The sequence below is a fragment of the Rhinopithecus roxellana genome, chromosome 5 (assembly GCF_007565055.1).
Source record: "Rhinopithecus roxellana isolate Shanxi Qingling chromosome 5, ASM756505v1, whole genome shotgun sequence".
Classification (NCBI taxonomy): Eukaryota; Metazoa; Chordata; class Mammalia; order Primates; family Cercopithecidae; genus Rhinopithecus; species Rhinopithecus roxellana.
In genome coordinates this window covers 76,850,894-76,863,713 of record NC_044553.1, presented here as the reverse complement: position 1 = coordinate 76,863,713, position 12,820 = coordinate 76,850,894, and the positions used below count along the sequence as shown (strand labels likewise).

The following is a 12,820-nucleotide window of genomic DNA, read 5'->3' as shown; positions in this document are numbered from 1 at the left end:
CTGCTGTGTGTTGCGTAGTTTCTGGTATATTGTAATTGCTTAGACAACAACCCAATGCAATGTTTTCTCTTGATGTCTTAATATTGTAAAAGTATCTAGGAATAAGGACATTTTCCTAAATAACAATATCATTAATCACATCTAAGAAAATTAAAATTAGCTCAGTAATGCTATCTAATATACTCAACATTTAAAGTCATCTGGATATTCTCCAAATGTTTTTTGTTGCCCAGGATCCAATAAAGTTTCACTCATTGCATTTGCTTGTTTCTCATTAGTCTCATTAGTTCATGTAGGACAGTCTTCTTATTGCCTTTGTTTTTTATGACATTCACTTTTGTTTACTTGAAGAGTCTAGGGTAGTTGTCTTGTAGAATGGTTTCACATTTTGGATTTGCGTAATTATTTTTTCATGCATAGATTTAGGTTAGACACTTTTGGCAAGAATACTACATGCTGCTTATTGCATCTCATCAGGATGTTTATGAAGCCAGGTTGTCCTGCTGCTGTTAATAATGAATTTGATCACTTAGTTGATGTGGTGTCTGCCAAATCTGTCCATTGTGAAGGTACATTTCCCCCTTCGTAATTGATTTGTGGATGACACTCAAATTGTATGACTTCTTTTATCCAGTGGTTTGAGCATTCATCAGTAATGAATCAGTTATTACTGAGCTTTTAATGAAAAGTTTCTATAAAGTTTCCTTTCTAAATAGACATTTGTGATTAGGCATTAAAGAGAGGGTACTGGTAGTCACTTAAAAATCCTTTCATTTTTACTGTTTAGATGTCAGAACAGTTATATTACACAGCTGGGAAAGAGCTTTGCTTTGATTCCTCACAATTATTGTCATGATTCATGTTAATCTTTTACCCTTTACAGAAATAATACGTTGTTTTTTTTTTATTAGAGAACTTGATTATTTTAAAACACGTTAATGAAGGGTAACATAGGCCAGTGCAGTGCTGTACAATGGAAATATAGTACAAGCCAAATATGTAATTTGAAATCTAGATACCACATTAGAAAAGTAAAAAGAAACAGATGGAACTAATTTTAATAATATGTTTTATTTACATGAATATATCCAAAATATTTTAACATGTAGTTAGTATGAATATTCTACGTTCTGTGTGTGTGCACTAAGTCTTCTAAATCTGGTGTGTATTTTATACTACTTAAAATCTTAATTTAGATGAGCTATTTTAAGTTACCAATAACCACATGTCACACATCACTATCCCTATTGGATAGTGCAGATCTGGTGGTTACAATCTTGGGCACAGAGGAACCAGACTAAGTTGGTTCAGATCTTGCCTTCTTCCACCAGCTAGCATCATGACTTTGGGCAAATTCTTTATTCTCTTTGTGGCATAGTGTTCTCATTGTAAAATGGAGATAATAATAGTTCTTACTACTAGGGATGCGGAATTGAAATAATATAGGAAAAGCACTGAATCTGTCTCTGGCACATAGTAAATGCTTAGTAAATGTTAACTCCTATCATTATGCCTTTAGACTTCGTCCGATAGTTCCCATTCTGTCTTAGAAGTGTCCTTATATTTTGTTAGGGAAGCTAGGACTAGATATTGAATCCCTTGACTTCTGTTTTATATCTTGCTGGTTTTACCCTCAGTCCCTTGCTTTACAAACTCTTCTGTAGTGACTTTCTAAACCAATAAGATGAACTAGATTTTTTAGGAGAGTTTTAATTTCAAGCATTCTCTCCCCTTGTTAACATAATTTATTGAAATGAATGGGAAAACCCAGCACCTCTGCAAATGGCAATGAGTTAATGAGAGATTTATAATTATGATTTTTTAAGCTCACAAAAGATTGAGAGCTACAATATATTGGGTTGCTTTTTCTTTGTAAAATAAATACCTCTGTCCCGCAGAAACCTGTGTAATTGTAGCAGTAAGGTAAAACAGATTCACATACAAAATTAAGGTGATCTTGAAGATTGATGAAGTGTAGTTGTATCTAGTTCAGAGTTATTTAGGATGCTTCCAGATTTGTTGATTATCCAGTCTTATATTAGGTCATAATAACTGAGGAAGATAGAGAAGAGAGTATTTTATGAAGTTTTGCAAAGGAGATGTCCTGTTTAAAAATAACTTGACAGTTTACTGTAATATAACATTTGGTACCTAGAATACTACTAGTAAAGTATCATTGCTCATTGTAGAAAAATAAAACATCATTAAACAAAGAAGTATCAGTTAGTTGAAGCCTTTGTAAGCATTCACTGAATCAGCATTCCTAAAGACGATGTTGCTAAAATGAAATGGTGGTAATTGAATATTACAGTGTAAAACAATGCCATGATTCAGGGGATTGGATTGTACCTCCGAGTTAATTTTTACATTGTATTATCATTGCAGCCATATTTTCATCAGTATAACAAACGTGGAACTGAAAAAATACTTGTTTCAGAAATTTAAAAGACTTTGCAACAGTATTGGGTGAATGCGCATCTGTATTAGGTCTTACTCTCAGGAGAATCTTCTGGCCACCAGTATTAAAAAGTGGCTTATAAGATATTTCCAGGCTGAGTACAGTGGCTCATGCTTATATTCCCAGTACTTTGGGAGGCTAAGGTGAGAGGATGACTTGAAGCCAGGAGTTTGAGACCAGCCTGGGCAACATAGTGAGGCCCTGTCTGTACCAAAAAGACAACACCACCAAACCCCAAAAGCTTTTCATGAACATTCTGTAATTAATGTGAAAATTCTTATATTTTTCTCATCTAGCAGAATGAAAAATGACCAATTCAGATTTTCCCCCAAGTTTTGAGCTAAAGTATAGCTAAATATGAGCTAAATATTGCTAAGATTGTTTATTATTAATAGACTTTTCCTGAGAATTGTTTTTGGAGAATTTCCAGGTGACTGGTTAGAACGTTAATGGTACTGTCTGCAGGTTATCACATTGCCCCTTGTCTTCTTGCACATCATGAAGAAATTATATAGAATATTAACTTTAGTTATTTATGGTGCTTTAAGAAGGTTACATAAAACATTTTTACAAAGGACAGACTTTAAGTCATCTCGAGATCAAATTTTGGAGCCTAAGGCTGATCTTAGAAAAAGCAATGGAGATTTGATATTATCCTCAGTCATTAAGAATCGCTAATACTTGATTCCATCTTGGCCCAGGCACCTTTCATACCTGTAGGATCCTGAAAAATAATAAAACAAAACAACAAACTAAAACCAAGGTGCAAATAGCCATGGCAAGTCAGCGGTCATTTTAATACTCTCTGATAGTCCAGCCTGCTCATGGGAAGATAGACCTTAGAAAAAAGGAAAAAGCAAACAAGTAAAATTGCTGTGACAATTACACACATAGGGTAGAAGGATAGAGGACTAGCATCTCTTCAGAAATAGTTGTTAGAGAAGGCCTCTGTAGAAGGGACAGTTTGGTTAAAACATGAAGGAAGAAGCTAGCCGTGTGACAGAGAGTAGGTGCAGAGCAAGTGTTCAGGCAGAGAGGATAGCACATAGGGAGGCCCCAGTGTGGGAAAGGACATGGCTTGTTAGAGAGACTGAATAATGTGGCTTATTCACAGCCCATTGAGAGAAGTGAGAGGAAGTGTGGTACGAGATTAGGTTGGAAAGCAGCAGGAACCAGATCCTGTAGGTAGGCCATCGTAATGAACTTGGATTTTATTTTAGCTGTATTGGGGAGTTCTTGAAAGATTAGGGAAGAAAGATGGTCAAATTTGGTTTTAAGATCACTTACTATTATTTTACACGTAATAGTTGTTAAAATATGAGTCAAAATACAGTCCATGTTGTTTTATACATAACAGTTTCTAAAATGTGATTGTGAAAACTGAGGTCCTAGATTGTTAGCGATTTTGGGGGAGATATTGTAGGTTTTTGAACTGTGAATAATTACTATTTACTGAGGACCTGTTATCTGCCAAGCAGTGAAGTATTTTACACAGATTCTCTCTCATCTTCACAGAAATTTCCTTGAAAGGAGGCATAATTTTTCCTGTTTAATGGGGGAGGAAATTTTAGATACAGAGTGAAATTAAGCAACTAGCACAGAAGGGCTAGGATTCAAAAACATGTCTGCCTGACTTTACCGTCCCATAGTTTTTTTTAGTGTCTTTTTGCAGGGAGGGAGATGGGGGGAGAAGAACAAGGCTGAAAATTGAAGAAAAGGAAAGTACTCTTATTATCATAAATGTTTGTGGAATAAAGGAATTTAGATTGTTTTTTAATTTTGGGGGAGTGATTGGGAAGGTACTCACTATAAATTAGAAAAATGTATCAAAGGCCGGGCGCGGTGGCTCAAGCCTGTAATCCCAGCACTTTGGGAGGCCGAGACGGGCGGATCACGAGGTCAGGAGATCGAGACCATCCTGGCTAACACGGTGAAACCCCGTCTCTACTAAATGCAAAAAAAAAAAAAAAAACTAGCCGGGCGAGGTGGCGGGCGCCTGTAGTCCCAGCTACTCGGGAGGCTGAGGCAGGAGAATGGCGTAAACCCGGGAGGCGGAGCTTGCAGTGAGCTGAGATCCGGCCACTGCACTCCAGACCAGGCGACAGAGCAAGACTCCGTCTCAAAAAAAAAAAAAAAAAAAAAAAAAGAAAAATGTATCAAAGTACATTACCGTATAGAAATTGAATCTCTCTAGAATTTCCCTATAGGACATTATGATCCTGAATAAGAATTTCAGATCTAGCTTTGATTAGACATTGACATTCACTGTTTTTATGGTATACTTGTATGCCATGAAGTTTTAAAAGCGTATATGTTTATCAGACAATTAAAATGATCTGTATAATTTTAACAATTAATTACATGTTTTCCCTAGGAGTGGGTTTTGTAAAGTTGAAATATAGTGAAGGTGATGTGTCTGAGGTAGATCAGTCTTTGGAGAAATTAGCTGTGCAGGGCAGAGAGAGCTTGAGCTCTGGAACCAGGAACAGTAACTGTTACGTAGCAAAATAGTGTAGAAAATGTTTAACTCTTAAGTGTTGCCTGCTGTTAGCTGGTAACATGAATGTTGTTGAGATCTTTGAATGTTAAATTATTTTAATTTTCTAATTTTCTCAGGTAGGTGAGAACTTGAAGCAAGATAGTCTGAAATGCATAGTGATAGTGGACCCTAAAGGATCAGGATGGATGAAATGTAGGATTTGGAGACTGACGAGAAGGGATGGGATGGTTGAAAGAAACATTAACAAGTAGTAAAAAAAAAAAAAAGGAAGTCCTTTGACAGTAGTCTCTTAGCTTCTTATAATAAAGTGATACTTTTCTTACGATGAGCATTATACAGAATGTATAATTTGTAGGTATATAAAAATGCTGCTTATCCTTCTGCCCTGCATTTCTGCTGCTAGTAAACGTTGAACCTCTTTTGGCAATAAGACAGATAGATTTCTTTTTTATTTCGGCAAGTATTCAAATACCATATGTTAATGTTTTACTCTGGGTACAATAAAGTTTAGAATTATTACTGGTCACACAATTAAGACATGCACCGCATGATATGATTTGTTGATATTGGTGGGAATTACAACGGAAAGAAGTTCCCTGTGGATATTTTCTTTCCATAAGATGGAATTCTATCAAGAAGTGTGAAGTATTCTATCAGAATGTGAGGAATAGTCTATCAAGAAGTGAGAGCTATTCCATTAAGAAGTGAGAAATTTGAAGAGACTTGGAAATGTAGAAGATATTAGATAGGATCATTAAACCTATTTCAAAATGGAATCCAGTGACTCTGGCCATACTAAACCAAAATTAAGCAAATATAAGTGGCTGGGAGTCAGGTCCCTGGGGAGAAGTATAGGACAGTTTTTATACAAAGTCAACTAAGGAGTGAGTGTTTGATAACCCTTTTATTGTAACAAAAACTGGGTAAAGAAAATGGTGATGGATCTTTTAGAAAATAATCTCCTGTTCCCAGCAAAGGATTGTTCACCATTACCGCCAACAAAATTTTTGTTGTTGAAAAAAAAGGTAAGAAGAATGTGTATGCAATTGTTCATATATATATATAAAAGTAGCACTATAGAAATACGTGGAGTAAAGTGTTCTCCTGGTACGCTCTCTGTTGGCAGCTCAAACCCACTACTCTCCCCAGGGGGAAAACAATGTTAACTGTTTAGTGTTTGTTATTCTATTCTTTTCCCTTCGTATTTGCATTTAAATATGGGCATACAAGTATCTGTACATGTGTACATATTTTAATATCAGAAGAGTCATACTCTACGTATTTTGAACGTAAATTTTTTATTTATGTATCTTGACACTGTTTTAATCTCAGCATACAAATGTATCCCAGACTTTTCATAATGTTCCTCTCCTGTGCAGACTGTATGTGTGTATGAGTTTATGAAGATAGCTATATTTCTGCTTAAGTAATACTATTTTTATGTAAAATATTTAGACAATACCAAAGGTGAAAGAAAAAACTAAAAATCAACTGAAATCCTTGAGATAATCACTATTTTGGCGACCATTTAAAAAAATGTTTTTCTTTAGGTATTTATACCAGTGTAAACATACATCACACCTGCCACATATGAAGATATAATATATATATATTTATTTATTTTGAGACAAGGTTTCTCTCAGTCACCCAGACTAGGTCTCCCTCAGTCACACAGACTGAAGTGTAGTGGTGTAATCTTGGCTCCCTGTGTCCTCTGCCTCCCGTGCTCCAGTGATTGTCCCACCTCAGTCTCCTGAGTAGCTGGGACTACTGGTAAAAGTCACCACTCCTGGTTAATTTTTGTTTTGTTTTGTTTTATTTTTTGGTGGAGATGCCCAGGCTGGTCTTGAACTCCTGGACTCAAGCAGTCCACCTGCCTTGGCCCCCCAAAGTGCTGGGATTACAGGGGTGAGCCACAGCACCCAGCCAGTGTAGTATTTGTAAATGGATTATACATACAAGATGATTTTTATCATGGAACTATTTTCTCTATCCTCCACTCCCTTTCTCCTATCTTTCCCCTCCCAGTAACCAGTAATAACAACCTGGTGTACATTTTTCCTCCGTTTCTCGATGCCCATATAATGATATACATATGAAATTATATAATTTACACTCAGCTGCATTATTCATTTTTCACAGAACTCATTTTACATCACTGAAATGTAGCCTGCTCATTTTTTTGCTGAATAATATTCTAAGGCAAGGATCAGCAAACTGCAATAAATGGATCAAATCCATCCAGCCACCTATTTGTATAAATAAAGGTTTACTGGAACACAGCTTCACCCATTTTTATATTGAGCAGTTTAACCTTTTAAATTCTTTATTTGTTATTTGTGGCACAATTTGCCCCCCAATCCATTGTTTGTCTTTTGCTTTGTTACGGTATTTTACCATAAAACGTTTTTTTTTTTTTTTTTTTTTTTTTTTTTAAATGCAGTAAAGTAAAACATACTTCTTCTAGCTTTGAGTTTCCTATTTTGATTTAAAAGGTTGCCTAACTCCAGGATTATCCTTGTATTTTCCTAAAATTTCTTCTAAGGTTTTTATCACTTGCATTTTTATAGGCCTTGAATACATTTTAATGTCTGTATTGAGTGGCATTGTAGTATAATGTAATATAAGATCACAGATGGGCCGGGCGCGGTGGCTCAAGCCTGTAATCCCAGCACTTTGGGAGGCCGAGACGGGCGGATCACGAGGTCAGGAGATCGAGACCATCCTGGCTAACACGGTGAAACCCCGTCTCTACTAAAAAATACAAAAACTAGCTGGGCGAGGTGGCGGGCGCCTGTAGTCCCAGCTACTTGGGAGGCTGAGGCAGGAGAATGGCGTAAACCCGGGAGGCGGAGCTTGCAGTGAGCTGAGATCCGGCCACTGCACTCCAGCCTGGGCGACAGAGCAAGACTCCGCCTCAAAAAAAAAAAAAAAAAAAAAAAAAAAAAAAAAAAAGGATCACAGATGATGGACAAATAGCTAATAATAATGTAGTATAAGGTCACAGACCCTGGTTCTGTGATTTACTACCTGTGTGACCTTTGACAAGGTCCTTAACATTTATGTGTTTTTTGTTTTCCTCTCTAAAATGGGACTGATTATTGTACCTGTCTCATAAGACAACAGTGAAGCTTAAATGAGTAGTTAATATGTAGAAAATACTTAGAACGTTATCTGGTACATAAGTGCTTTTACTATTATTACAGGGTGTGAGTAGGAATCTCATTTTTTTCCCATATGGATAACCAGTTGTCCTAGTAACATTTATTGAGTAGTTAGTTCATCCTTTTCCTCAATTGATTTAAAATGTCATCTCTACTAATATTAAGTTTCTAAATATATATAGCTCTGTTTGGGGGCTTTATAGCCTGTTAGGTGTCTTTATCCCCTGCTCCAGAGCCGCAGTGCTTAATTACTGTAGCCTTATACATACTGGTAACTAACGAGTGGAGTCCCTTTACTTTGTTTTGCAGAATTACTTTGGTTCTTACTGCCTTTTTTTTTTTTTTTTTGTTCTTCCATATAGTTTTGTAAACACTCATCAGAATTTACAAAAACTATTTGTTATTAAGTCTTAGCATGGAAGAGAGTGATACTAAGTGGCCATTATTAGGATGGAACCTGCAGTCTCTCATTAATACTTTAACCATTGGAAGTTTTTAGAAGATATCTGGTTATATAATCTAAAGATTGGTACCATCCACCATGCTAGGTGGGTACTGGGAATATAACAAATGAAAACTGTAGAAAGATAGATCATAAGGCTGCAGTTCCCGAACTATACCGAGATACCCAAAGGCACTTCAGAGAACTCCCAGGGTCATTTCAAACTTGTAGGGAAACATGGCCACATCTGTTGGACACTATGAACTTCTAGCTCAAGGTAGTTCACAGTTTCAGCATCTGTGCCATCTTCATTTTGTAGCTGTGATATCTTTGTGAAGTTGAACTTTTGGTGGTTACAGTTTTAAAAAGCAAGTACTATGCAAAAATCAGTGTGGAACAGGAAATGTGGGTGGCAGTATTTAGTTGCACAGCATCTAAGTTTTAGAAGTTGTGCAGGGCCCTATAGGTGCAAACATCTCATAGTAACTAATTGTGGTCATTTTAAAATGGAATATATATAAAAATATACGTATATATAAATATATATACATATATATATTTCAGTTTGCATGTATTATTTTTTCAAAAAGGTGCTAATTTGTTGGGACATAGATACTCATTTGTTTGAACCTGTTAAAAAAAGATAGAATGGTTAGCTGTTTCTTTTGACCTATGGAATTCTTGAAAGAAATTACAGAGAAAATAAGGGTACCAGGAGCCAAGCAAGTTTGGGGACCTCTCTATTTTAACAAGTTATTACAAATACTCAAAGATTAAGAACATTTGGAGTGCAGAACATTCGGAGTGCTCTGTAGGTAGCGCATACACCAAGCTTGCTTAGAACAGGCAAAACTAACATTGCCTGGGCACCTGGGACAGACAGCATTTCTGAGCAAATGGTATTTAAGCTGAGCTTGAGGGAAGACTGGGAACTGACTGAAAAGGAGTGGTGGTGGGAATAGCTTGTGTGAAGAGGTGGGAGCTGTGGGGAGCTGACTGAGAGAGCAATGCAAGTGGGGCTGGAGATAGGCAGAAGCTAGATCAGGTGGTGACTGACGGGGCAGTCGACTAAAGAAGTTTCTTCAGTTTTCTTTGCAAAAGGCAGCAGCAAGCCTTTGAGGGTTTTTAAGTGAAGAGAGAATATCTTAGGTTGCTGCCCTCCTACTGAGGGAACAAAATACAGAATGATATACAGAAATATTTAAGTAACACTGTGTTCTCAATAATGTAGAGTGAATATTTTTTGTAAACATTTTGAAGTGCCTTGGTTTTGAAAGGCATTTATAAGCTTTCCTGTGAGTGTAATTCGCTCTTAATTTTTCAAACACATACACTTTTTTTGTTCAACCTGGCTCAATTTTAAAAATGAAAAAAAAAAAAAAAAAAAAAAGGCAGTGTTAAACTGCAAAACATTTCAATTGTAATTTGGGGGTTATTTTTTTAAATGGCAAAAATTGTGTTGTAATTTTGAAATAAAATGTATTTTATTATCAGTAATACAGTATTTCAGATTTTTAGTTTGCGTATTTTAGCCACCAATCTAACACATTTATCTTTTAAGTTTCTGATTTAAGTTTGGGGGGTACAATAGAGATTTAATAGTTACAAAGTAAAGATATAAAGGTAATTTATCTTAGTCTAGCTATCTTTTTATACTTCCTTTTTGTTTATGTGTTTATTCTACTATGATTCCAGTAAACTAATGCAACATAAACATTTTGATAGCAATAAGAAACTAATTGCAGGTTACTTTTGAAAAATTTCTAGGCTTATTTTCAGGAATTTTAAGACTTGAAAAATAAAATAAATTTTATGGTCATTAAATGGGCATAGAGACCTGAAACTCTTCTTTTTTTTTTTTTTGAGACGGAATCTCGCTGTTGCCAGGCTGAAGTGCAGTGGCGTGATCTCGGCTCACTGCAACCTCCACCTCCTGGGTTCAAGTGATTCTCTTGTCTCAGCCTCCCGACTAGCTGGGACTACAGGCATGTGCCTCCATGCCCGGCTAATTTTTGTATTTTTAGTTGAGGTGGTGTTTCACCATGTTGGCCAGGCTATTCTTGAACTCCTGACCTCATGATCTACCCGCCTTGGCCTCCCAAAGTGCTGGGATTACAGGTGTGAGCCACTGCGCCCAGCCATCTCTTTTCTAATACCTGCCTGTGGTGTTTGGGAAAGGGTAATTAGTCTGATTAGAATTAGAATTTGTTTATCATTGAAGTGTTGGAAAACTTTTTTTTTTTTTTTTTTTTTTTTTTGAGGCAGAGTCTCGCTCTGTCGCCCGGACTGGAGTGCAGTGGCCGGATCTAAGCTCACTGCAAGCTCCGCCTTCCGGGTTTACGCCATTCTCCTGCCTCAGCCTCCCGAGGAGCTGGGACTACAGGCGCCCGCCACCTCGCCCGGCTAGTTTTTGTATTTTTTTTTAGTAGAGACGGGGTTTCACCGTGTTAGCCAGGATGGTCTCGATCTCCTGACCTCGTGATCCGCCCGTCTCGGCCTCCCAAAGTGCTGGGATTACAGGCTTGAGCCACCGCGCCCGGCCGGAAAACTTTTAAAACAATTGAATGTTATTTCCTTCCCTCTGCCAGTGTGTTTTGTATTTCTTTAGAGCTATTTGTTCATTATATAATATATAATTTGTGTCATCCTTAGATTCATAATGTAAATAAATTATAAAGAGGTGTAGATATATTTGAAAAACAGTCTTAGTTTCATTTGCTGGATTAGGTTTCTCTGATTTTTCACATGAAGAAAGCTGATGACAACTTGAGTTGTTTACAAGGGAATTGATCAGAAGTTTTCTTGAAGAAAAGTGATAAAGCTTTAAGTTGGAAAGCTTTCCAACAGGCTGAGAATATAAGGTTTATAGCAAATATTTTTCTTTAAATTTTGTTCTTCCCATGTTCAAAGAACTGACAGGGACTTAGAAAAATTAAGCTAATTCTTCCCGTGCTCTTTACACTAGAATGAATTCTAGATGAAGATTAAATGTAGAAAATCACAAAATAATAGAACAAAGCAAGGCTGAAATTTTTTATAATCTTGGGATAAAAAAGACCTAAGCATAACTTTTAGTTTTATGTAGCTTAAAATTTATTCTTATAACAAATATTATAAAGTCAATGGAAAAAAGGATATTTGTAAAATATGATAGCAGATTGCTTTTTAATTCAGTCAGATGAATACATTCACTAGAAAAATGGACAACGTGTGTGTATGGTAAATTTATGAAAGAAATACAAATAACTAATAAACATAAAAAGATACCTCTTAATGAAGAATCATTTTAATTTTCTGCCTCCTTTATGTTCAATAGAGAATTTCACTTTGAATGCAGTAACTTAAAGTATTTATAAATCTAATTCTAGGGTTTGAAATAAAACTTTTATTAGATACTCATGTTGTTTAACAAGGCTTGTTTATCTCAGGTAGAAGGTTTTTTTCCCCCCCCCAATGTTCTTCTAAATGGATCAAAGTTTGGTTTCCTACTTCAAAGTAAATCTTATTTATTAGACATTTATAGTGAGATGACTGTATTTATGTGTCATATCCAGAGAGCAACAGTTAATAATTTTTGGACTTGTTAGTAATATATTTTCTGACAGAAATAGTAGAAGAAAGGTTTGCTTAACTTTGTTCTTTTTCTTTGTGTTTGTAGGAGCCAGCATTAGAACGTTCACTCCATTTTATTTTCTGGTGGAGCCGGTGGATACACTCTCAGTTAGAGGCTCTTCTGTTATATTAAACTGTTCAGCATATTCTGAGCCTTCTCCAAAAATTGAATGGAAAAAAGATGGAACTTTTTTAAACTTAGCATCAGATGATCGACGCCAGCTTCTCCCAGATGGATCTTTATTTATCAGCAACGTGGTGCATTCCAAGCACAATAAACCTGATGAAGGTTATTATCAGTGTGTGGCCACTGTTGAGAGTCTTGGAACTATTGTCAGTAGAACAGCCAAGCTCACAGTAGCAGGTAAGTTTTAAGTGATTTTTTTTTTTTTTTTTTGCATTTTCAAATATTTGTAACATGTACATCTTGATAAAAGCACTCTTCTCTTGGAGTTTTCATTTAATTAGTAGCAACAAATGTACTCATTTAACAGATATCAACCGTGCATATACTCTGTGTATGGGACTTTGCTATAGGGGTTGCTCAGTGCCGTAGAGAATAAACTGTAGCATGTTTCCACTTGTCTGATGGCTTAATATTGCTATCAGAAGTACTGAGCAGTTCTTTTCTCCTTTTAAACATG

At 36.1% G+C, this 12,820-nt stretch overlaps 1 protein-coding gene across 4 annotated transcripts in view; it reads left to right on the top strand.

Annotated features, from left to right (window-relative positions):
* Positions 1 to 12,820, top strand: part of NEO1 (neogenin 1) — a 274,840-nt gene that overhangs the window by 61,968 nt on the left and 200,052 nt on the right. For all 4 annotated transcript variants that reach the window (XM_030931313.1, XM_010383274.2, XM_030931312.1 and 1 more), the window contains one exon: positions 12,223 to 12,540. In XM_030931313.1, coding sequence (XP_030787173.1) covers positions 12,223 to 12,540 — 318 coding nt within the window. The remainder of the gene's footprint in view (positions 1 to 12,222; positions 12,541 to 12,820) is intronic.